The sequence below is a fragment of the Marmota flaviventris genome, chromosome 3 (assembly GCF_047511675.1).
Source record: "Marmota flaviventris isolate mMarFla1 chromosome 3, mMarFla1.hap1, whole genome shotgun sequence".
Classification (NCBI taxonomy): domain Eukaryota; kingdom Metazoa; phylum Chordata; class Mammalia; order Rodentia; family Sciuridae; genus Marmota; species Marmota flaviventris.
This window is the reverse complement of record NC_092500.1, coordinates 111,570,151-111,597,572: the sequence shown is the minus strand read 5'-3', so window position 1 is coordinate 111,597,572 and position 27,422 is coordinate 111,570,151. Positions and strand designations below refer to the sequence as shown.

Sequence of the window (27,422 nt, the reverse complement as noted above, 5' to 3'; positions counted from 1 at the left end):
ATGCAAAAGACCATAGGTCTAATCTCCAGTAATGGGTGAAAAAAGGAGAGAAAGAAAGAAAAGAAACGAGAGCAAAGGAAGACTTTTTTTTTTTTTTTTTTTTCATTTTTGCAGTACTAAGGATCAATCCCAAGCACATGTTAGGCAAGCTCTCTACCACTAAGCTACATCCCCACCCATGAACATTAAATAGTTCAAAACTGCAAGAAAATATTCCAATTATAAGCATTTACATATCTAGTAATAAATCATCAAAATATCTGAAGCAAAAATTGACAGAACTGATAGAAGAAATAATTCTATAATAACAACTGGAGATGTCAATGTCCCAGTCTCAATAATGGCTAGAACCACCTAACAGAAGATTAGAAAGGAAAAAGAACTTGAACAAAAAATAAACCAACCAAATCTAACAGGCATATACAGAATACTATTCTCTAGTAACAACGGCATATACACACGATGTTTTTCCAGATCTACCAACTGAGTGTTAATAAATTATAAAGACAGATTATATGTAAGTATATTCTCTGACCAAAATGATTTGACATTAAGAGATTTAACAACAATAACAACAACAACAGCGGTACAGCGCTCGCCTAGCGCGTTCGAGACCCTGGGTTCAATCCTCAGCACCACATAAAAATAAATAAATTTATGGGGTAAAAATGGTAGTTCATAACCCACTTGAATCAAAGTGTGAAATATGATATATCAAGAACTATGTAATGTTTTGAACAACCAACAATAAAAAATTAAAAAAAAAATAAATAAATAAAAATGAATGAAAAGAAGACCAGTAGAATAGATGAAGGAGAATAAGGGGAGAGAGGAGGGAAGGGAATAGGTGGGCACCAGGGACTTAAATGGAATAAATTTGCATGTATGATTATGTCAAAAAAAATAAATAAATAAAAAATGAAGTGAAAATGTACTTGGAAAAAATAAATAAATAAATAAATAAAAACAAAGGTATTGTGTCCAACTACAAAAAAACAAAACAAAACAAAAAAACCCACTATTTTCACACACACAGACAGAGATAATTTGGATAGTCCTTTATAACCCATGCCCAGTTTTCCCTAAAATTAATATTTTAGATAACTATTGAAGAAATTTATAATGGTATTATAATATTACTATCTAAAATGACTGTAAAAGTTAAATAACTTTAGTTTACACTAAAATTATTATACTACAGTGTTTCAAAAGAAGACACTTAAACCACTGTGGTATTACTTATGGTATGAATAAAAAGAGACAAATAGAAGGGATAATCAATCTAGAAAAAGAAATACACTGGGACGACAAAGATGATGGTTTCCTTTGCCTCCTTGGAGTTTTACTTTGTGCTCCACAATCGAGTAAAGAATCAGAAATAGAAGTAAATACCAAATAATCATGAAGACAAAAAGAATTATTATGATATATAATTCAATGAAAAATACTAAGAATTTATACTAAAAAGAAAGTGTGTTTAGGGCAATTTAAAGCAAACTATCCATTGTTTAATATTTTTATGTTACTTACCTTAAAAATTATAATGTTCTCTACCATAATGTTTCGACTATGAGCATAATTCAAGGCAACATCAACATGTCTAAATATATAAATTCCAAGGTGAGGATTTCCTAATATCTTCAATGTAGATGCTTTGGTACTTATCCCATTCTGATATATCTCTAAAACATCACTCTGAGGAAGTGCTAAAAAGCAGAAATGTTCTTCAAGCTCTCTGCCATGTTTTCTTCTCTCACGCATCTCTGACCTAAATCAAAACAAATAATGGTTATTGTTAAATGGGAAAATAAATATTTCATCTTGCCACAGTTAGAAAGCAAGAAAAGTGTTGATAATATTCAGAGGTGTCACTACTGTATAATAAGAAGTTACAATGAAAATCATCTAAAGATAGAATTCAAGCCAGGCACAATAGTGCATGCCTGTAATCACAGTGGCTCTGCAGGCTGAGGTGGGAGGATCACAAATTCAAAGCAGGCCTCAGCAAAAGGGAGGCACTAAGCAACGGGGCAAGACCCTGTCTTAAAAAAAAAAAAAAAAAAAAAAAAAATCCAAAATAGGGCTGAGGATCTGGGGATGTGGCTCAGAAGTCGAGTGAGCGCCCTTGAGTTCAATCCCTGGTACCACCCCCCACCAAAAGATCAAATTCAAATTACATGTTTAGAAAAACAAAACAAAACAAAAAAACCCAAATTACATGTTTAGGATTTATGGGGACCACATTTTATATAGGCTGTTAATAAGAATGAACATTTTTTGAATACTGCTGATATACCCATTAAAAGTTTTAAGCTTTATGTGCATTTATCAATCTGTTTTCAACAACCCAAGAAGTTATTACTACTGTTATTTTTATACATTGGTTTTTTTAAATGAGAAAAATAAGGTTCAAAAACTTAGAAGTTGCCAAAGTAGCAAGGTGACGGGTGACAGGGTTGGAATTACACAGGCATGTTTCATTTTATTATGCCTTGGTAGACACACGGGTGTGTGTACTTTCTCTTTTTAACAAATTAAAGGTCTGTGGCAATCCTGTGTCAAGCAAGTATATCAATGTCATTTTTCAAAAAGGCATGTGCTTACATTGCATCTATGTCACATTTTGGTAGCTCTCTCAATATTGAAAACCTTTTATTATATCTGTTACAGTGACATGTGATTAGTGATCTAGAATGTTAATATTATAAAAATGTTTTGGGTGTCATGAACTACACCCATATGAGATGGTGAACTTAACTGATAAATGTGTTCTGCCAACTGACTGTTCCTTAGTCTCTCTCTCCTAGAGCCTATTTCCTGTGACACAACAATATTGAATTAAATCATCAAATACCCTACAGTAGACTCTAAGTGTTCAAGTGAAAAAAAAAAAAAGAGTTGGAACACCTTTTATTTTAAATAAAAAACTTGAAATGATTAGGTATATTGAAAACTGAGATGGGCTAAAAGCTGTGCCTCTTGTGCCAAATAGGCAAGTTCTAATCATAAAGGAAAAGGTCTTAAAGAAGAAAGTCAAGAATTCTAATCCTGTGAACACATGAATAAGCAAATAATATTACTGCTAATATGAAGTTTCAGTAGTTTGGATAGATCAACAGCTACCACATTCTTGTAAGCTAACACCTAAGTCAGAGATGAAACAGCCTTACATTGGAAGAAAATGCTGTCTAGGTCTCTGACACATAACAGAGATAAAACAACAGGGTGATTCTTGTTACAAGTGAATGAAGCTGTTCAAGCTGAAGCCAATGCTCATTTAGCATTGTGAAAATCCTAGAACCTTTAAGAATTATAGTAAACTTATTCTGCCTGTGCTATTTAAATGGATCAACAAAGTCTGAGCACAGCCCATCTGCTTACAACATCATTTACTGGATATTTTAAGGCCATGTTGAGATTTAATGTTCATGAAAAAAGTTTTTTCAAATATTACTGCTGACAATGCATCGGTCACCAAAGGGCTGATGGAGATGTACAATGAAATTAATGTTGTTTTCATATGTGTTCTGCAGCTTGTGGAGTAATTTTGACTTTCAAGTCTTATTATTTAATAAATAATTTTGTAATGCTATAGATGCCACAGATAGTGATTTTGCCTGATGGATTTGGACAAACTAAATTGAAAATCCAGAAAGGATTTACCCTTCTAGAAACCATTAAGAACATTTGTGATTCATGGGAAGAGGTCATACCATTATTAACAGGAGTTTGGAAGAAACTGCTTTCAACCCTCATAGATGACTTTGAGGGGTTCAAGAATTTAATGGAGGAGGTAACTGCAGATGTGGTGGGAGCAGCAAGAGAACTGAAGCACAGCAGCAGTAGAGCCACGGAACTGCTGCAATCTCATGATAAAACTCTAATGAATGAGGAATTGCATCTTGTAAGAAAAGAAAGTGGTTTGAAATAGAATCTACTCCTAGTGAAGACTCATGGAAGGCTTAGATAATTGTTTAAAAAAATTTCCTCCAGTGCTGAGGATTGAACCAGGGCTTTAAGCATACTAGGTCTAATGCTCTTATGCTGAACTATACCCCTGGCCCTGATTGCTAACATTTTTCAGCCATAAAATACTTTTACATTACATGATAGTATCATACACTTAAAAGACTATAGAACCATGTAGACATAACATTTTTATGTACTGAGAAACCAAATATTTGTTCTAGTCTGTAAATGAACCTGCAACATCCCTGAGATATGCATGCACATGATAATTCTTTCAGGTTCCAGAACTCAAGTTCTTGCTAATTGTGTTATGGAGGAAAGAATGTGCATTTAATAAATGAAATATCTTTCTGTTATTTTACCATATGTATCTTTATACCTACACAAACAGACACACATAGTTGACCATCAGGGGCATTCTCCATTCTTCAGGGATCTAGATTACAACTGGGAGAAATAAGCTAATGTTTGATTTTTGACTGCTAGCTTATTAGTAATAAAATTATGAATCATTTTCAGAAAAGATTATAATCTAAAGTCCAGATACTTTTGATTTACTACTATAACAAGACCCACTTTAAGCATGTAAAATATAAAACCCTCCCCTCAAACTGGCAGAATGGAGTGTTCTATAAGACCTGCTCAGGAACAGTAGCAAGAGCATCTGCCATTCCAGGTGGTACAACATGACAGAAATGTGACTCCAAGTGATTATCTGCAACAGAGACACTACAGAACACAGCAAAGGCATGCAACAAAGAAAAGTTGTTCTTGAAAACTACATGCCTTTAAAATGTATGTAGATTCTCACAGAATTTGTATGGAGTGTAATATGTACAAAAGCATATTAAAATTTTCAAGAATCACCAACTGTTAATGGTAGACATGACAAAATGTGGTCATATGACATGGTAACATGGCTGACTAGATCATAACCACTTTAAATTTTTAAAAATTTATTCTTTTTAGTTATATATGACATTAGAATGTATTTTGACATACATATATGAAGTGTAATTTCTCATTTTTATGATTGTATTTGATGTAAAATTATACTGGTTGTGTATTCATATATGAACATAGTAAAGTTATATCTATTAATTCTACTGTCTTTCCCATTCCCACACCCCACCCCGTTCCCCACTTCTCCTGGCGTCCCCCCAATCTGGTAAACCTTCACTACTGCCTCTCGCCCCCATCATGAGTCAGTATCAGAATATGTGGCCTTTGGTTTTTTAGGATTGGCTTATTTAAAAGTTAGCATGATAGTCTCCAGTTCCATCCATTCACTGGCAAATGTCATAATTTCATTCTATATACCACATTTTTTCTTTATCCATTCATCTGTTGAAGGGCATCTAGGTTGCAGAACCACATACCTAATTCTTAGTTCCCAGAGATGTTACCCTTCACTTACAACTCCACATGTCAGCATTTCCTGCTATCACTAGATTATGTTAACCACTAAGATCTCTATGCTGACCCTTAAGGGTAAATTCTCACAGAGGAATTATAAAACCTTTTTTTTTTATTACTGGGGATTAAACTCAAGGGCACTCGACCACTGAGTCACATCCCCAGCCCTATTTTGTATTTTATTTAGAGACAGGGTCTCACTGAGTGCTTAGCTCCTCACTGTTGCTGAGGCTGGGTTTGAACTGGCAATCCTCCTGCCTCAGCTTCCCAAGCCACTGGGATTACAGGCATGCATCACCATGCCCAGCCCTTCTACTTTTAAAAATTTTTTAATTTTTCAATTGTTTTTTCTTGGTATTTGGAAAAATATGAACTTTCTGAGCACTGCCTAGAGGGAATTCTTATGTGCAAAAGCTAATAATGCCACAAATGATGGGGGAAAGGGAGGGAAGAGAGAGTGTATTGTTGTAAGGTTCTTAAACAATACATGAATATAACATTATTTGAAAATACACTGTGATAAAGACAAGGTAAACCCTAGAGCAAGGTTTTTCAACAGTGGCACCAACGATTATTTCAAAAAGTGAACAGAAGGAAAGAAGAAGAATGGTAGCAAGATACAGGTATACCGGAGAAAAAAACAGAGAACAAGATAATTTGTTAGAGAAATAACAGAGAGAAAGTAATAAAAGAAACAACAACAAAATAATCTTTCTTGGGTCTAAGAAAGATCATTTTTTGTGCAATTTCTCCAAAGACTACAGCCTCATGAAACACAGTCTATGGCCCACGAAAGAAATGTCAACCTCCCAACTGGAATAGCAGTGTCCTTACTGCTCTTTTTCCCCTGAATTAAATCCATACTTTATAATCTATTATGAGCAAGTAGCCTTCTGCAGGTATTAAAGTCAGTTCTGGTTGGGATGGCATTGACTTCAAGTACAGAAATCCATTCAAACTGCATTAGAAATAAGTTAACTTTCTCATAACATGAAGTTCAGAAATCAGGCTGCCCTTATAGGATTAAATGATTTTGTGACTCCAGAAGTGTATATGTTATCAGAGATCCAGGTCTTTCCCATCTCTGCTCTGCTGTCCTTAGCTTTGGGATCATCCTAACACTAGCCTCTATTATTCCAAGAATGCTGCTATCAGTGGAACAAATGGAAAAATTTGTTCATATCAAATTGGTTTCTATTTTCCCAGAGACTCCAAGACAGTCTTTTCTCAGTATGATATTGGTTCAAGCTGGTTTAGTTTGTATACCCTTGGAACCAATAATTGATAAAGTTGATGATATTAACTATGAATGGCTCAAACTATGCATATAGGATAAAATGTAAACTCAGACATTTAAATAAAAATTCAATGAGGCAGAGTATTAATGTTTAAAATTATATTTTTCACATCAATAAAATATTTAAAAGTTATCTTAAAACAAAAAACAACCTGATTCAAACAGGTTAATGGACTTAAGGAGAGCTAAATTCATTTCTCTCTCATCTAGTAAGGCTAACTCAAGTTTCTTAACTATTCAAAACAAAACTTCTCTCAATGACATATATATTTGTGTATATATATATATATATATATATATATATATATATATATATATTTATTTATTTATATATATATTTACTTTTACATTTTATTTAGATAAAGGGTCTCACTGAGTTGCCTTAGGGCCAAGCTAAATTGCTAAAGCTTGCTTGTACTCACAATTCTGCCTCAGCCTCCCGAGTTACTGGGATTACAGGTATGTGCCACCATGTCTGGCTCTTCCAAGGATCTTAGGGGAACAATTAATTCGTCACATATAAACATTATATTAAATATAACATTATATTATTTTTTTTAAGTTTTATTTTTTGGTACCTGGGATTGAACCCAGAAGGGCTTAACCACTGAGTCAAATCCCCAGCCCTTTTTATTTATTTGTTTTTAATAAGATATAGTCTATTTTAAAAATCTTTTTACCTTTTTTTTTTTAAACTACCTTTTCATTTTTTATTTTGAGACAGGGTCTGGCTAAGTTGCTTGGGGCCTTGCTAAATTGCTGAAGCTAGCTTTGAACTTGTGATCCTCCTGCCTCAGCCTTTGGAGCTGCTGGAATTATAGGCGTGTGCAACATCATATTATCTTAAATTTATCTGTATATCTTCACTAGTAGAATGGGAACATTTTAGACTTGAAGAGAAAACTGAAGTTATCAAATATAATGTCTGATTCAGTAAATACTCAAATACACAAGTTTAAATGAATGTTTTGCTGATTTTAAAATTTAAGAATTAGCAGAAAAAATGTTGATAAGAAGTGGAGACTACTATGTTCTTGAAGTTACTTGCTTTTCTTGAGATTTCAGACTTACATACTGATTTCCTCCTCTAAGATGAGAAATGAAAAGAAAAGCCAGAGGTAGTCAATATAATTAATAGTTTTTCTTTTCATCTCTCCATTCTGTTTGTTAGTCTCTGCTGCTAATTATTTTGGATATTTTACCTTTTATTTTTTATATGCCTTAAGGTTATTCATAAAAATGTAACTTAACATTTAAGCACACATTGTTTTGTACTATGACAATACTCCCACAACACAGTAGGACACAAACCAATATATTGTGGTAAATTCTATAAAGTACTATGTATGGGAAACAAAGGAGTTTCCCATATCATCAGGTAGTTGTTCTAAATTTTCTGTAACACTAATTACGAAAAAGTCACTGATTGAAAGGACAACATTGTAAATACCTAATCAATTCAAAGACTGTCCTGAAATTCAGAATACTAACATTGTAAATACCTAATCAAAGAAGAGTGCCAAAAACTCTTTGATCAAACTGCTACTTCAATATGAAAGTGGTAGGATATATATCGTCCTTTCCACCAAAACGCAAAGCTGTAGTTTTTAGAGGGGAGAATAGATATCACAACTAATTCTTGTCATACCCACAAATTCCAAATCTCCAAATTCATACGAAGTGGGGCGGAACTAATTATAAAACAAAAAGAGAAAACAGAACATAAAAAAAACAACTCAGGGTCTATTAAGCTATAGTTTAAAAGTACTAAATAGTAAAATAGACAAATTCAGAAACACAACATTCATACCATACCTATAATATAAAATATTTAATGTGAGAATTTTGCATATGCTCATATTATTTTGTATTAAAAAAATAATGTAATGTGCTTTCCCAAAAAGCTGAAGAGGCATTTTAAAAATTGTCAGAAACAGCAGCAACAATCCAGAAAGAACAGTTTTAGTGGGAGGATGGTAATAGTCAAATAATCCTTTTTTCTTAATTAAAGCATCAACTCAGTCTCTTTAAGAGTTGAGTCAAGGAGGAGATAGCGACGCAGGGATACAGCGCTGCAGTTTCTGCCAGCCGTGCAAGCACCGTACTCAGGGCTGAATTCTGGGTTCGAGACGGGGGAAGGAAGCGGTCCATCTCGGTTCTCCACACCGGTCAGACCACAGAGGAGGCCAGCAGCCACCATGTTGGAAAGCTGACATCACCATACCTGTTTTCGACTGACCGCAGCTCATTCAGCCATAGAACAGGTAATTTCAGGCTGCAATTCGCCTGCGGCTTGCAGACAGATTGCTAGGGTTCAGTGCCTGGGTGCTTCTTAGAACCTGATCTTATCGGAGCGAACACCGAGTGCGGGGCGGCCGAGTTCCGGCTCCCGGAACCGTCCCGGAACTGCCCTGGCCCAGGGCTGCGGAGCCTGCGGAGGCTGCCTCTTGGACCCTGCTCCTATCAGAGCATACACCAAGCACTAAGCGGCCGAATTCCGGCTCCCGGAACTGAGCCCGCGGGGACTGCTTCTTGGAGCCTACACTTATAGGAGCTTACACCGAGCACGGAGTGGCCGAGTTCCGGCTCCCGGAACTTCCCTGGCCCGGGGCTAGGAGCCCGCGGAAACTGCTTCTCGGTCCGGGTCCTGCTGAGGGCCGGTCAGGACTCACCCGTTGCTTTGGTTGCCCGGCAAGGGGAACGAAATGCTGCCATTCGCATAGGATACCAACATGGCAGAGATCTGATGTCATCAGAAAGCGGCGGAGGAGAGAACTTCATCAATACCAGTGGTGACAGAAACAGTTGGTCTCCTGGTAGGGGGGGTGAGGCACAGACACCCGAGTCTCCTCAATTTGTCGTCGAGCCAGAGGGGAGGAGCCGGGCCACCGCCAGCGCCCGGAGCAGGCCCAGCGGCTCGCCAGCGTGGTGACTGCGTGACCCCAATTGGAGAGGGGGCGGAGCGGAGCCGCCACCTGCACCCGCAAGGTGGGCAGACCCGCGACCCAGTGGTACATGGGCATGGTAGGGGGGGCAGGGCAGAGCAGCCGTTCGCGCTTGCAAGGTAAACAGACCTGTGACAGCCTGGCGGGTCAGGCCCAGTGGCCTGCCAGTGTGGTACACACGTCACCCCAACTGGAGTAGGGGCAGAGCAGATCCTTCTCCCACGCCCGGATCAGGCCCTGCCGGTGTGGTGGTCACGTGACCCCAATTGGAGTGGGGGCCGAGCGGAACCGCCACCCGTGCCCGCAGGGTGAGCAGACCTGTGACCAACCTGCAGATCAGGCCCAGGGGTCCGCAGGCGTGGTAGGAGGAGCAGGGCAGATCCGCCGCCCGCGCCTCCAAGGTAGGCAGACCTGCAACAGACCGGCGGATCAGGCCCAGGAGCCTGCCGGCGTGGTACACACACCACCCTAATTGGAGTAGGGGCAGAGCAGAGTCGCCGCCCGTGCCAGGAACAGGCCCAGCGTCCTGCAGGCGGGGTAGTCACGACACCCCAATTGGAGTAGGGGCAGAGCAGAGCCTCCACCCGTGCCCGAAAGGTGGGCAGATCTGCGACCGACCAGCGGGACAGGCCCAGTGGCCTGCCGGTACGACAGACACGTCACCCCATTTGGAGTAGGGGCAGAGTAGAGCCGCCGCCCGCGCCTGCAGGGTAGGCAAACCTGCAACCGACCGGCGGATCAGGCCCGGTGGCCTGCTGGCGTGGTACACTCGTCACCCCAATTGGAGTAGGGGCAGAACAGAGCCGCCGCCAGCGCCCAGAACAGGCCCAGTGACCTGCCGGCGTGGTAGCCACGACACCCCAATTGGAATAAGGAGAGAGCAGAGCCGCCGCCCGCGCCTGCAGGAAAGATACGCAAGCAGTATGAAAAGACAAGGAAAGAAAGGACCACAAGCAATGCAGGTCAACGCAACTTTAGAAGAGGTAACAGCTGCAGCAGATGGAATGTCAGATAAAGAATTCAGGATATACATGCTTCAGATGATCTGGAGTATCAAGGAAGACATTAAACAGCAAAATCAGACAATGAAAGATCACTTCGACAATGAATTACGCAAACAAATCCAGGAAGCAAAGGATCAACTATACAGGGAGATAGAGGTTATAAAAAACAAACAAACAGAAATCCTAGAAATGCAGGAAGCAATAAACCAACTTAAAAACTCAATGGAGAATACTACCAGCAGAGTAGAACACTTAGAAGATAGAACATCAGACAATGAAGACAAAGTATTTCAACTGGAAAAGAACATAGACAGCTCAGCAAGACTGTTAAGAAATCATGAGCAGAACATCCAAGAAATATGGGATAACATTAAGAGACCAAACTTAAGAGTCATTGGGATACAGGAAGGTACAGAGCTCCAAACCAAAGGAATGAGCAGTCTATTCAATGAAATAATACGAGAAAACTTCCCAGACTTGAAGAATGAGACAGAATCCCAAATCCTAGAAGCCTACAGGACGCCGAATGTGCAAAATCATAAGAGATCCACACCTAGACACATTATAATGAAGATGCCCAACATACAGAATAAGGAGAGAATTTTAAAAGCTACAAGAGAAAGGAAGCAGATTACATTTAGGGGTAAGCCAATCAGGATAACAGCTGATCTTTCAACACAGACTCTGAAAGCTAGAAGATCCTGGAATAACATATTTCAAACACTGAAAGAAAATGGGTTCCAACCAAGAATTGTGTATCCAGCGAAATTAAGCTTCAGGATGGAAGATGAAATTAAAACCTTCCACGATAAACAAAAGTTTAAAGAATTCGCAGCTAGAAAACCATCTCTTCAAAACATCCTCGCCAAAGCATTACAGGAAGAGGAAATGGAAAATAACAATGAAAACCAACAGTGGGAGGTAGGACAGTAAAGGGGGGGGAAATAATCAAAGAGGAAAACAAACCATGTTTAGTAACAGAAATAAACAAATATGGCTGGAAGAACAACCCATATCTCAATAATAACCCTAAATGTTAATGGCTTAAACTCACCAATTAAGAGACACAGGCTAGTAGAATGGATCACAAAACAAGACCCAACAATATGCTGCCTACAGGAGACGCATTTGATAGGAAAAGACATACATAGGCTGAAGGTGAAAGGTTGGGAAAAATCATATCACTCATATGGACTTCGGAAACAAGCAGGTGTGTCCATACTCATATCAAATAAAATAGATTTCAAGCCAAAGTTAATCAAAAGGGATAAAGAGGGACACTACATACTGCTTAAGGGAACCATACACCAACAAGACATAACAATCATTAATATTTATGCCCCAAACAATGGTGCAGCTATGTTCGTCAAACAAACTCTTCTCAAGTTCAAGAGTCTAATAGACCACCATACCATAATAATGGGAGACTTCAACACACCTCTCTCGCCACTGGACAGATCTTCCAAACAAAAGTTGAATAAGGAAACTATAGAATTCAATAACACTATTAATAACCTAGACCTAATTGACATATATAGAGTATACCACCCAACATCAAGCAGTTACACTTTTTTCTCAGCAGCACATGGATCCTTCTCAAAAATAGATCATATATTATGTCACAGGGCAACTCTTAGACAATATAAAGGAGTAGAGATAATACCATGCATCTTATCTGATCATAATGGAATGAAACTGAAAATCAACGATAAAAGAAGGAAGGAAAAAGCATACATCACTTGGAGAATGAACAATAGGTTACTGAATGATCAATGGGTTATAGAAGACATCAAGGAGGAAATTAAAAAATTCTTAGAGATAAATGAAAACACAGACACAACATATCGGAATCTATGGGACACATTGAAAGCAGTTCTAAGAGGAAAATTCATTGCTTGGAGTTCATTCCTTAAAAAAAGAAAAAACCAACAAATAAATGATCTCATACTTCATCTCAAAATCCTTGAAAAAGAAGAGCAAAACAACAGCAAAAGAAGTAGAAGGCAAGAAATAATTAAAATCAGAGCTGAAATTAATGAAATCGAAACAAAAGAAACAATTGAAAAAATTGACAAAACTAAAAGTTGGTTCTTTGAAAAAATAAACAAAATCGACAGACCCTTAGCGATGCTAGCGAAGAGAAGAAGAGAGAGAACTCAAATTACTAGCATACGGGATGAAAAAGGCAATATCACAACAGACACTTCAGAAATACAGAAGATATTCAAAAACTATTTTGAATCCTTATACTCCAATAAATTAGAAGATAGTGAAGGCATAGATAAATTTCTTAAGTCATATGATCTGCCCAGATTGAGTCAGGAGGATACAGAAAACCTAAACAGACCAATATCAATTGAGGAAATAGAAGAAACCATAAAAAGACTACCAACTAAGAAAAGCCCAGGACCGGATGGGTATACAGCAGAATTTTACAAAACCTTTAAAGAAGAACTAATACCAATACTTCTCAAGCTACTTCAGGAAATAGAAAAGGAGGGAGAACTTCCAAATTCATTCTATGAGGCCAACATCACCCTGATACCTAAACCAGACAAAGACACTTCAAAGAAAGAAAACTACAGACCAATATCGCTAATGAACCTAGATGCAAAAATCCTCAATAAAATTCTGGCGAATCGGATACAAAAACATATCAAAAAAATTGTACACCATGATCAAGTAGGATTCATCCCTGGGATGCAAGGCTGGTTCAATATACGGAAATCAATAAATGTTATTCACCACATCAATAGACTTAAAAATAAGAACCATATGATCATCTCGATAGATGCGGAAAAAGCATTCGACAAAGTACAGCATCCCTTTATGTTCAAAACTCTAGAAAAACTAGGGATAACAGGAACATACCTCAATATTGTAAAAGCAATCTATGCTAAGCCTCAGGCTAGCATCATTCTGAATGGAGAAAAACTGAAGGCATTCCCTCTAAAATCTGGAACAAGACAGGGATGCCCTCTCTCTCCACTTCTGTTCAACATAGTTCTCGAAACACTGGCCAGAGCAATTAGAGAGACGAAAGAAATTAAAGGCATAAAAATAGGAAAAGAAGAACTTAAATTATCACTATTTGCAGATGATATGATTCTATACCTAGCAGACCCAAAAGGCTCTACAAAGAAACTATTAGAGCTAATAAATGAATTCAGCAAAGTGGCAGGATATAAAATCAACACGCATAAATCAAAGGCATTCCTGTATATCAGCGACAAATCCTCTGAAATGGAAATGAGGACAACCACTCCATTCACAATATCTTCAAAAAAAATAAAATACTTGGGAATCAACCTAACAAAAGAGGTGAAAGACTTATACAATGAAAACTACAGAACCCTAAAGAGAGAAATAGAAGAAGATCTTAGAAGATGGAAAAATATACCCTGTTCACGGATAGGCAGAACTAACATCATCAAAATGGCGATATTACCAAAAGTTCTCTATAGGTTTAATGCAATGCCAATCAAAATCCCAACGGCATTTCTTGTAGAAATAGAGAAAGCAATCATGAAATTCATATGGAAAAATAAAAGACCCAGAATAGCAAAAACAATGCTAAGCAGGAAGTGTGAATCAGGCGGTATAGCGATACCAGACTTCAAACTACACTACAGAGCAATAGTAACAAAAACAGCATGGTACTGGTACCAAAACAGGCGGGTGGACCAATGGTACAGAATAGAGGACACAGAAACCAATCCACAAAACTACAACTATCTTATATTTGATAAAGTGTCTAAAAGCATGCAATGGAGGAAGGATAGCATCTTCAACAAATGGTGCTGGGAAAACTGGAAATCCATATGCAACAAAATGAAACTGAATCCCTTTCTCTCGCCATGCACAAAAGTTAATTCAAAATGGATCAAGGAGCTTGATATCAAATCAGAGACACGCCGTCTGATAGAAGAACAAGTTGGCTACGATCTACAGTTGGTGGGGTCGGGCTCCAAATTCCTCAATAGGACACCCATAGCACAAAAGTTAATAACTAGAATCAACAAATGGGACTTATTCAAACTAAAAAGTTTTTTCTCATCAAAAGAAACAATAAGAGAGGTAAATAGGGAGCCTACACCCTGGGAACAAATCTTTACTCCTCACACATCAGATAGAGCCCTAATATCCAGAGTATACAAAGAACTCAAAAAATTAGACAATAAGAGAACAAACAACCCAATCAACAAATGGGCCAAGGACCTGAACAGACACTTCTCAGAGGAGGACATACAGTCAATCAACAAGTACATGAAAAAATGCTCACCATCACTAGCAGTCAGAGAAATGCAAATCAAAACCACCCTAAGATACCATCTCACTCCAGTAAGATTGGCAGCCATTATGAAGTCAAACAACAACAAGTGCTGGCGAGGATGTGGGGAAAAGGGTACACTTGTACATTGCTGGTGGGACTGCAGATTGGTGCAGCCAATTTGGAAAGCAGTATGGAGATTTCTTGGAAAGCTGGGAATGGAGCCACCATTTGACCCAGCTATTCCCCTTCTTGGTCTATTCCCTAAAGACCTAAAAAGAGCATGCTACAGGGACACTGCTACATCGATGTTCATAGCAGCACAGTTCACAATAGCAAGACTGTGGAACCAACCTAGATGCCCTTCAATAGATGAATGGATAAAACAAAAATGTGGCATTTATACACAATGGAGTATTACTCTGCATTAAAAAATGACAAAATCATAGAATTTACAGGGAAATGGATGGCATTCGAGCAGATTATGCTAAGTGAAGCTAGCCAATCCCTAAAAAACAAATGCCAAATGTCTTCTTTGATATAAGGAGAGTAACTAAGATCAGAGTAGGGACGAAGAGCAGGAGAAGAAGATTAACATTTAACAGGGATGAGAGGTGGGAGGGAAAGGGAGAGAGAAGGGAAATTGCATGGTAATGGAAGGAGACCCTCAGGGTTATACAGTGGAGGGGGTAGAGAGAGAGGAAGGGAGGGGAGGGGAGAGGTGGGGAGGGGGGAGGGGGGAGGATGGGAAAGGCAGCGGAGCACAACAGACACTAGTATGGCAATATGTAAATCAATGGATGTGTAACTGATGTGATTCTGCAATCTGTGTATGGGGTGAAGGTGGGAGTTCATAACCCACTTGAATCAAAGTGTGGAATATGATATGTCAAGAAATTTGTAATGTTTTGAACAACCCACAATAAAAAATTTAAAAAAAAAAAAAGAGTTGAGTCAAAGAAAAAAGTTACTTTATGATTAGTCATTCTTTTACATTAGCCAGGATATATGGGGATCTACAAAACAGCTGCTTAATAAATATGCTGATGCATGCTTCTAAAAAATTCATAAAGATTAAAAAACTAGAAGAAGGTGTCTGAAAATCTGATTCCATTAGTGCATAAAACTTGCTAGCCAAATCTCACATTTAACTTTTTAATATTACAAAATCTAAGCAAAGGTATCAAAATAATATTCTGTACTTAATTCCTTAGTAATGCTTATCAATAATTCCTGTACTTATTTTCTAGTAATTTTTATTATATCTCAAGTGGTAGAAATAAATTATCATAAAACTTCAGAGTAAAAACAAAATTTCAAACTTGTTTAGGTCACAGTAACTTACCTCTTTGCAGTAAAATTTTTTTCCAGATCTTCATTGTGAATCAGTTTTGTATCACCAAACTGCCATGAGGACTGCAGATCACAGCTTACATCAAGCCTGCACTGGTTAAGAGTGTCATGTATGAAACTATACTCCCTAGTATTGGTACAACAAGGTGACAAGTAAACTACAGATAAAGAAAAAGAAAGGGAAAGAGTTGTTATTTGTGTTTAAAATGACGATGAAAACTGTATATCTGTTGTAAGACAAATATTCAAGTACTTGGAAATTCATTAACAACAGTTTAAGTTCCACCACAGTAAATTGGACCTCCTACATGAGGTAAATCAATACACAAACCTTGCTTTTTCTTCACATGCCTACGGTAGTTCTTCAAAGTTGACTACACATTCGAAGACTGTCCTGAAATTCAGAATACTAATTTTCTTTTTTTCTAATATTTTTTTAGTTGTCAATGGACTTTTATTTATTTATATATGGTGCTGAGGATCAAATCCAGTGCCTCACACATGTTAGGCAAGCACTCAGCTACTGAGCCACAACCCCAGCCCAGATTACTAATTTTCAGTTTAAACCTGGCAGCTAGTGTTAACACATGCATGTTTCTTGTTATTCCCAAGCAAAGTTAAGGCAACCTACATACTAGAAAACTATCTGCTTATTTTGATTTGCACAAGTATCCGAACATTGCTGCAAGTTGCTGGCTGATACTGTGGCATGAATAAGAAGAAACAAACTTTTTCAGGAGACAATGAGCAAGGCACATGAATAAAAGGATAAAAACCTTTAAAAAGTGTACTCAAAAGGAAAGCAGGGAGAAAACATGGTTGTTTCTTGTTATTTGTGATAGTTAAGTTTCACAATGTCACCATAAATGCTCAATTACTGAATACTGCACTATTACTCTTGGGGAAAAGGCTTAGGTTTCTGTGAGTATAGTAAAAATTTTTCAATTTTTTTCAGTGCTGGGAATCAAACCCAGTGCCTCCTGCATGCTAAGCAATTGTTCTTTCATGAGCTTCATCCCAGTCCTTAAATATTTGACAATTCAAATGCCATTAACATTACATAGCTATGTTGTCAACATCCCTGTAAAACAAATAAGTCTATCAGCATTGAAAATTTGCTCTTCCATATAATTACCCCTTTTTTCCTATATAACATTCAGCAGGTGTTTTAAAAATTCCTCTTCAAACCTCCTGATCTGAAGAACAGACATGGCTACAAGTTTAACATCTTTCATGTCACATCACTTTTGGGAATACATCAGATAGCCAGCACTAGCCCAGAGGGTAATAATATACCTTCCTGATACTGGATAATGTGACTTTAAGTTCCATCAGCTTTTAGGCTCACAACAATGCTACCCACTGTGCTTATAAGCTGTCATGAGTCTATGAAAGTTAGCTACTTTTCCATAGCTTCACCAGGCAATACAGATGTTATTGCTTTAGCACTTTTTGGTGAGGACTGATGTATGGACATAAAAATTTCTCCCTTTTTCTATATGTGCTACATTATTGATTCGTTGACAATGAACTTGAGCTTGAATGAATATTATCTTAAAAATGTATTTTCTATGCAAGGCACATCATAACCTTCCTGAGCTTAAAAACACTAAGCCTCATTTCAGCATTACATCTGGGGACCAGTTTAAACAACAAAATCACCAATAACAACAAGAAAAAAGTAAAACTAAAACTGCAAAAGGGACACTTAATGCTGTCTGAGAAAGAAACAAGATGGCAGAGCATTACCCTTATCTGACCTTACCTGAGAACATGTGCACTGGGCAACTCAAATTTTGGGCTGCTATCCACACATCCGTGGAAGCATTGTTTATCAATTTTGGCTTACAAATAAAAAAGCACAGGCACTGTGCTGGAGTTGTGGCTGAGTGGTAGAACACTTGCCTAGCACATGTGAGGCACTGGGTTCAATCCTTAGAACCACATAAAAATAAATAAAATAAAGCCAACAAGAGTCTACCTTAAAAAAAAAGAAGAAAAAGAAAAAAAGAAAGCACTACTGAGTACTGATTATGAATTTTACCAAGTAGAAAAATTAAAAATACAGAATATTCAAATAGTAAGGACTCACTCTACAGAAGAAAAGCAATTTATATGTATAAAAACTTAATGATACCATACCTAACATTAATCTAATCAATGGAATAAGTTAAAACAATGGAAAAACTAGTATCAATATTATAAGTAGCTGATTTTCAAAATCAACTTATCTCATTATTGACTCAAATAAAACTAATTTTCATTTTAATATTTGTAACAATTATTACAAATTTTGATAATTTTATAACATATGCTTTTGTGGATGGGTAAGTTTTTAACTATTTTAAAATGATAATTGATTCACAGGAAGTTGCAAAAACAGTAGAAATACGCCCTGTATCCCCTAACCCACTTTCCTCACATTTTATTTGACTATAAATACATTTTAATTGACTTTGGTACAATCCACATACCTTCTTAAGATTTTACCAGTTTCATATGCACATATGCATATGTGTATAGTTATATGCAACCACTACAAGATGCAGAATTGTTCCATTACCACAAAGATTTCCGTTGTGTAATTCCTTTGTATATGTAACAATATATAAAGTATAATATAAATTATGCAATAGATGAATCATATTCACCATATATGCATTATATGTAAAGTACATATAACATCTATAATGTGTATATATAGTCAAACTAGAAATACCCTTCCCCATTTCTCTTGCCTGTCCCTATGTCCTTGGAAATTAATAATCTGTCCATTTCCATACTTTTATCATTTCAAGATTGGTTTCTAAATGAAATTTTGTAGTATGCAGTGTAGAAAATTTGTTTTTTCCCACTCAATGCCCTGAGGATCCAGCCAAGTTGTTGTATCAGATCATTTTTTTTAATTGTTGAATAGTATTTTACAGTACGAATGTGCCATATTTTAACCATTCACTCATTGGAAATTTGGATGGTTGTCAATTTTTGGTGTTTACAAATAAAGTTGCTACCACCATTCCTGCCCAGGTATTTGTGTGTACCTAAGGTTTCATTTCCCAAGGATAAATGTTCATATTGCTGGTTCATATCATAGATGCTTCTAGAGAAACACCAAAATTTACAGAGTGCCTGTGCTATCTTAATATCCCCACTGGCAATATACCAGTGATTTGGTTCCTCCACATCCTCACCAGCACTCAACATCATTATCCTTGTTTTAGTTGTATAGTTATATTGGTGGTTTTCATATGCATTTTCTTAATGGCTAGGAGGTTGAACACCTTTGTATTTGCCTATTTGCCATCAGTATATTCCCTCTGTTCAAAGTCTGTCCATGTCTTTTTCTTGTTTTCTAATTGGTTTCCTTTTTTGTTGACTTTTTCTTTCTTTTTGGGGGATGGTGAAGGGTAAAGGCACTACTAAATCACAGAAGCAACAAAGGACTCTGGTCAAAATCTTGCAGGACTTAAATCCTAGCCCTACTAGTAGCTGCATTTTTTTGGTTTATGGTTAATGACCTCTTTTTCCTGAGCTCAAGTTCTTCAGCTGTTATAGATAGGTTATTACAGGTTTTATTGACTTTCAAAGTGCTTTATATGCTCTAGCTATAAGTCATTTATCAGAATCATGATTTAGAAATGTCTCCCACCATTCTTAGTTTGCTAAGAAGGTCTTTCATAGATCAAAAATTTCCAATTTTGATAAAGTCAACTTATTGACTTTTTAAAATGGATTATGCTTTTGGTATCTAAGAACTCTTCCATCTAGGCCAAGATTCTGAAAATGTTCTCCCATGTTTTAAGTTTTACATTTTAAACTCAGGAATCATTTCAAATTATTTATGTAAGGTTAGGGTAAATTTAATTTTTTTTTTAGCCTATGGATGTGCACTTGCTCTAGCAACATCTGATTTACCTTTCCTCAACTGAAAATTAGTTTTATTTGAGTCAATGATGAGATAAGTTGATTATGAAAATCAGCTACTTATAATATTGATAACTAGTTTTTCCATTGTTTTAACTTATTCCATTGATTAGTGTATGATATCATTAAGTTTATATACATAGAAATTGTTTTTCTTCTGTATAGTCAGTCCTTACTATTTGAATATTCTGTATTTTTAATTTTTCTACTTGGTAAAATTCATAATCAGTACTCAGTAGTGCTTTCTTTTTTTCTTTTTCTTCTTTTTTTTTAAGGTAGACTCTTGTTGGCTTTATTTTATTTATTTTTATGTGGTTCTAAGGATTGAACCCAGTGCCTCACATGTGCTAGGCAAGTGTTCTACCACTCAGCCACAACTCCAGCACAGTGCCTGTGCTTTTTTATTTGTAAGCCAAAATTGATAAACAATGCTTCCACGGATGTGTGGATAGCAGCCCAAAATTTGAGTTGCCCAGTGCACATGTTCTCAGGTAAGGTCAGATAAGGGTAATACTCTGCCATCTTGTTTCTTTCTCAGACAGCATTAAGGGTCCCTTTTGCAGTTTTAGTTTTACTTTTTTCTTGTTGTTATTGGTGATTTTGTTGTTTAAACTGGTCCCCAGATATAATGCTGAAATGAGGCTTAGTGTTCTTAAGCTCAGGAAGGTTATGATGTGCCTTGCATAGAAAATACATTTTTTAAGATAATGGTTACATTTGAAAAGGAGGAGGATTTCAGTTCAGTGATCTAAGTGTCCTTGAAAAAACAATATATGAGTAAGATAAGCCTCAGACTAGCCAATGAAAGGAAAATCAATGAAACAACAACAAAAATCAATAAATATTGAAAATAAGCAGAAAGAAAATCAGTTTGGTATGTTTGTGTGGGTCTATGTCCGGAATCTATTCCACTGCTCTATATGTCAGTCTCTGCCAATATCACATTCTAATTACTGTAGTTATATAGTAAGACTTCATTTAATAGAATAATCCCACATTTCTATTACAAAACTGTTTCAGCTATTCTAGTTTGCCTTCCTTTGTAAATGTCAGAGTCAGCTTGTATACTTATAAAACATCTTGTAAGGCTTTTACTAGGAAAAGTAATAAAGCTACTTTTAAATTTGTGGTGAACTGACATCTTCATTATGCTGTCTTTTAATTCCTGAGATACTACCTCTCTCAATTTATTCAAATTTTGTTTGTTAAATCAGAGTTTTATAGTTTTAAGCATAAAATTCTTATGTCTTGTTAAATTTATATGGTTTCACTTTTTGAGCTATTGTAGATGGCACTATTTTTAATTTTGATTTGTGTGTTCTTTGCTAGTACACAGAAATACAATGAAATATTTCTATTTTGGTCTTGTATCCAGTGACCTTGCTGAATTAATTGTTCTAGGTCTCTCTCATCACCTCCTCTCTCTGCCCCACCCCACTTTTCCTTGTTTTGCAGATCACTTGGGATTGTCTAGGCAGACCATAAACTTAAATAGTGTCAGCTGTTTGTTTTTTAAGAGAGAGAGAGAGAATTTTTTAATATTTATTTTTTAGTTTTCGGTGGACACAACATCTTTTTATGTGGTGCTGAGGATTGAACCCGGGCCGCACGCATGCCAGGCAAGCGCGCTGCCGCTTAAGCCACATCCCCAGCCCCTTAAATAGTGTCAGTTTTCTTTCTTTTTTTTTTTTAATGTGTGTGCCTGTTAATTTCTTTCCTTGACTTTCTGTACTGCGTGAAACTTCCAGTATTATGTTGAACAAAAGTGTTCATGAAACAAAGTCTAGGCACAGTGGTATGTGCATGTAGTCCCAGCTACATGGGAGGCTAAGGCAGGAGGACTGTTTAAGTCCAAGGAATTCAAGACAGCAAAACCCTGTCTCAAAAAGAAGAAGAAAAAAGTTGGAGAATAAAACACTTATTGTTTTAGCTTTGGTGTGTAATTCATCTTATAATATTGCTGAATTTGGTTTACCTATATGTTGTTAGGGTATCTGCCTCAAAATTATGCTATATATTGGTCTGTAATTTTTCTTTTTTAATATTTATCTGATTTTTGGAACTAGTATAATACTGACACTCATAAAATTATTATCTCTACTTATATTTTCTGGAAGAATTTGTATTTTTTTCATTATTAAACTACTCCACTGAAGCCATCTGGACTTGGAGATCTACCTTCCAATAGTGTGTTAAATTTTTTTAATGGTTTCCATAAATGGTTACGAGGCTACTTAAATTATCTTTTTAGTACTGAGTTTCAGTAGTACTTTTCAACAAACTAGTCCATTTCATCTAAGTTGTTAAATTTACGTGTGGAGATTTATTCATAGTATTCACTAAAAATCCTTTCAATGCCTGTGGGTTGGTAGTGATAACACATTTTTTTTTTTTTTTTTTTTGTACCAACAATTGAATCTAGGGATGCTTAAACACTGAGCCACAACCCCAACCCTTTTTCATTTTTTATTTTGAGACAGGGTCTCACTAAGTGCTTCAGGCCTTGCTAAATTACTGAGGCTATCCTCGAACTCCTGCCTTAATCTCCCAAACTTCTGGGAGTGCTGGGATTATAGGTGTGTGCCACCATGGCACACATTTTGTTCTTGATAGTGGCAATTTGTAGTTTATCTTTTTCCTTTGTGGGGCTTGTTAGAGGCTTGTCAATACTTACTGATTTTTGTTGTTGTTTCATTGATTTTCCTTTCATTGGCTAGTCTGAGGCTTACCTTACTCATATTTTGTTTTTTCAAGGACACTTATATCACTGAACTGAAGTCCTCCTTTTCTTTTCAAATGTAACCATTTATCATTATACATGTCTTTGTTAATGGCTATGTTCCTCAAATTTTGATATGGTGCATTTTCATTCAATGCATTTATTTTCCTTGAAACCCAATGAATATTTAGAAATGTGTTTACTTTCCAAGTGGCAGGGAAATTACCCCCCCTTTTTTTTTCATGGTGCTAGGAATTGAACCAGGGCCTCACAGATCTGCCACTAAGCTCCACCCTAGCCCTCTTTTTCTGTTATTAATTTCTACTTTGCATGTACCCAGAAAATACACTCTTTAATTATTTTAAACATGTTGAGATATATCTCATGGCTCAATATATATTGTGTACCTTGATGAGATGGGTGTGTGGAAGGTAACTCTATTTTACTTTTTGTCTTATACACTGATCTACTGATGTCAGTTATATACTGATCTATTGGTTGACAATATTAAATTTTTCTATATCCTTGCTGATTTTGTCTAGTAGGTCTATCAATTGCTGAGAAAAAAGACAGTCTCCAACATCAGTTCTGGTCTGTATCCTGGAAATTCTATCAGTTTGCTTCACGTACAATGAAGCTTTGTTGTCTCATAAACACACTTGTAAAATTCTTCCAGAATACACACCATTCTCCCAGTTTCCTCCAATGGCAATCTCACTTTATAACAGTCTTAAAATACTTCCTTTCTCGCTCTCGCGCGCTCTCTCTCTCTCTCTCTCTCTCTCTATATATATATATATATATATATATATATATACACTAAAACTCACAGCAGATGTTGTAATTTGTGCTACAATGATCAAACATGAGAAAAATTCAAGAGGAGATGGCTTGTATTTATGTATATTTTACTATTTCCACTGTTTTCCCTTCATTCTTGATGTTCCCAGTTTCCTTCTTTTATCAACTTCTGTTTGAAGAACTTTACCCATTTTTTTTAATGTTAGGTCTGGTGTTGAAAAAATTCTTCAATTTTAGTTCATCCAAGAATGTCCATTTCATCTCTAATCATAAAGGATCATTGCACTGTGCATAGATCTCTAAATCCTTAGTTCTCTTTCTGCATTTGAAAATTTTCTCTCTTCCTTGGGCTTTCATGATTTCTAACAGAAAATTTGTAATTCAAAAAAATTTTTCCCTATACATAATGTATGGTTTTCTCTAGCTGCTTTCAAGATTTCTTTGGGCTTGTCATGTCTGTGCAGCTTCTTTATTATACAGGTTAGTAACTTTTGCCAAATGTGGAAAATTTCCAGCCAGTACTTCTTCAAATGTTTTTCTCAACCTCAGTCTTTCTCCTTTCCTTTTAGTACCATAATGACAAAGATGTTAGATATTTTTGTTATTGTTCCACAAACCCCTAGGGTTCAAAATTCACTTTTCCCCACGTTGTTCGTATGCTGAATAATCTCTATTTTTCTATATCCAGGTTCATTGATTTTTTTTCTTTTTGTGGTAGACTGAACCAAGAGGCATCTCCAACACTTTATTTTTTATCTGATACAGAGTGTCACTAAGTTGTCCAGGCTGGCCTAGAACTTAGTTGATTCTCAGCCTCCAGAGTAGCTGGATTACAGGGGTATGCCAACACTCCTAGCCAGGTTCACTCTTTACACTGTCGTGTCTATTCCTCTCTTTGACGTATCCAGTCAGTGTTTTTCCTTCTTCATGGACTTTAATTTTTAGAGAAGTTTCATGTCCATAGCAAATTTGAAAGAAAGGTATAGATTTCCCATCACCTCCACATTCTCACATATAAATAGCCTCCTCTATTTCCAACCTCCTCTAAGAGAATGGTACAACTCATGAACTTACACTAATACATAATTATCACTGGATCTGTAGTTTACATTAGGGTTCACTGTTGGTGTACTTTCTCTGGGTTTTTGAAAAATGTATGATACCAAGTATCACTAAATAGAGAGTGTGACAGTGTCATGCAGAGTAGTTACATTGCCCTAAAAGTCTTCTGCGTTCCATTTATTCATTCCTCTCCTTGTCCTAAACCCTGCAACCACTGGTAATTTTTACTACCTCCATCATTTTGCTTTTTCAAGAATGTTACAACAATTGAAATCACATAGTATGGACCCTCTTCAGATTCGCTGCTTTAACTCGGCAATGTTCATTTAGGGTTCCTCCATTTTTTTTTTCTATAAAATTGGTAACTCATTTCTTTCTAAGCACTAAATAACATTCTATTGACTGGATACACTACTTTATTTATCTACTCATTTACTGAAGGACATCTTCTAAGTTTTAGGAGTGACAACTAAAGCTGTTGTAAACAGCCATGTGGGTAAATACCAAGAAGCACAATGGCTACAGCACATGCCAAGAGTATGTTTAGTTATGTATTAAACTGCCAAACCATCTTCTAAAATAGCAGTACCATTTTGTATCCCCACCAGCAATCAGAGTTCTTGTTGCTCACACCCCAACATTTGGTGTCATGAATGTTCTAGATTTTGGCTATTCTAGTAGGTATGTGGTACCTCATTGTTTTAATTTGCATTTCCCTGATGATATATGATGTAGAGCATCTTTTCAAATGCTTATTTGCCATATGTGTATCTTCTTTGTTGAAATATCTGTTACTGTATTTGACCCATTTTTAAAAAAATATTTATTTTTTAGTTAGAGGTGGACACAATATCTTTATTTTTATGTGATGCTGAGGATCAAACCCAGTGCCTCACGCATGCTAGGTGATCACTGAACAACAACCCCAGTCCCTTGACCCATTTTTCAATTGGGCTGTTTTGTTTCCTTATTGTTGTAGTGTAAGAGTTTTTGTAATATTTTAATTAACAGTCCTTTATCTGTCTTTTGCAAATACATGTGTAAGTATGTGGCTTGTCTTTACTATATATTTATATGATACTGGGGATTGAACCAAAGAGTGCTCTACCTCTGAGCTACATCCCCAGCCATTTTATTTTTTTTTTATATTGAGACAGGTTCTTGCTAAATTGCCCAGGCTGACCTTGAAATTATGGTGCTCCTGCCTCAGCCTCCCAAGTAGCTGGGATTATAGCCATGTGCCAAAGAGCCCAGCTGTGTTTTCATTCTTGAGATTATACTTCTATTTTCATCACTGTGACCAAAATAAAGGATAAGAACAACTTAAAGGAGAAAAAGTTTATATGGGGCTCCGGGTTTCAGAGGTAATAGGCCCAACATAAGAGAGCATATCATGGGGGAAGGGTCCAGTGGAAGAAAACTGCTCAGCTTACGGTGGTTAGGAAGCAGAGAAAGACAAGGAAATGGACCACAGGAAGACATATCCTTCCAGGGCATGTCCCCAGTGACCCACCTTTTCCAGCCATACCCACATCTGTTTAAAGTTACCACCCAGTTCATTCAAACCAGGATGGATTGATTAGGTTAAGGCTCCCACAGTTCAATCATTTCACCTCTGAATATTCCTATAGAAACACAGGAACTTTGGAGTGATACCTCACATCCAAATGGGTTTTGTCTTTCTAGGCTGCCTGTTTCAGTTCTTGGGCAAAAGAGAACAATATTTTGTTTTTTTGTTTTGTTTTGTTTTGTTTTGGTGAGGAGTCTAGGCCAGTTGGCATTTCTAGGAGGCAGGCACCCAGTCTGAGATACTGAAGAAACAATCAATCCAGGGAAATTATATCATACCCAGAGTCTCAGTCCCTTATATGGTCCATAGACTTCTCTTTACCTTTGCAAATCTTCTTACATTTGTTTTACACACAATACCCAGGGTTTTAGTGTATTTACTGGGACTAAGAGTACATGTGTTTTTCTGCTTTGGGCAGAAACAGAGGTATATGTGCATTTAATAAATTAAAGATCTGACTTAGCCTAATTTCATAGAGTGAAAATAGGAAATGAACATAAGAATCAGGAATATAGTAATAGTTATTTTTAAAAATACACATTCCATAGAAATTTTACCTTTCCCTGCTCTTCTCTTAATCTTTGGAATAGTGAATTTCTTCAAAGGACTGACTTCTATACCAGTAATGAATAAAGGTTCACTGGTTGAACTCATTTTCCATAATGTCTTGTGTTCAGCAATTTCTTTCATTTCCATTTTGTTGGTGGCCTAAAAACAACCCAAAGTTATTAAACAAAAGGTCAATAAATACATAAAAGACGACAGCAAAAAAAATAATTTAAGAGTTCTTAAATGGAATCAAGTAATGATACATTCTTAGTCACACTGCAAACACATTTCAACCTCAATTTGCCAGGTTACACAAAATAGAAAATTAAATAATTCTGGTTTCATATAATTTCAAGATATTTATTCTTTCTGTTTCTAACATACCTTTTCCTTGTAATTCATAAAACTAATTTCTTCCTGAAAAGCTTGAACTTGCAGGTATAAGAAAACTTGCAGTTTTCTTCCACTGGACCCTTATACCTGCAAGTTCAAGCTTTTCAGGAAGAAATTAACATATGGTAAAATTCTTGCTAAATACTCTAT

At 36.5% G+C, this 27,422-nt stretch overlaps 1 protein-coding gene across 1 annotated transcript in view; it reads right to left on the bottom strand.

The window, feature by feature from the left end:
• Tex15 (testis expressed 15, meiosis and synapsis associated) overlaps nt 1–27,026 on the bottom strand; it is a 65,761-nt gene extending 38,735 nt beyond the window's left edge. The window contains exons 1-3 of the mRNA XM_027939270.2: nt 26,888–27,026; nt 16,247–16,412; nt 1,531–1,768 (exon numbers count right to left, since the gene is read on the bottom strand). Coding sequence (XP_027795071.2) covers nt 1,531–1,768; nt 16,247–16,412; nt 26,888–27,026 — 543 coding nt within the window. The remainder of the gene's footprint in view (nt 1–1,530; nt 1,769–16,246; nt 16,413–26,887) is intronic.
• Between the last annotated feature and the right edge of the window lie 396 nt (nt 27,027–27,422).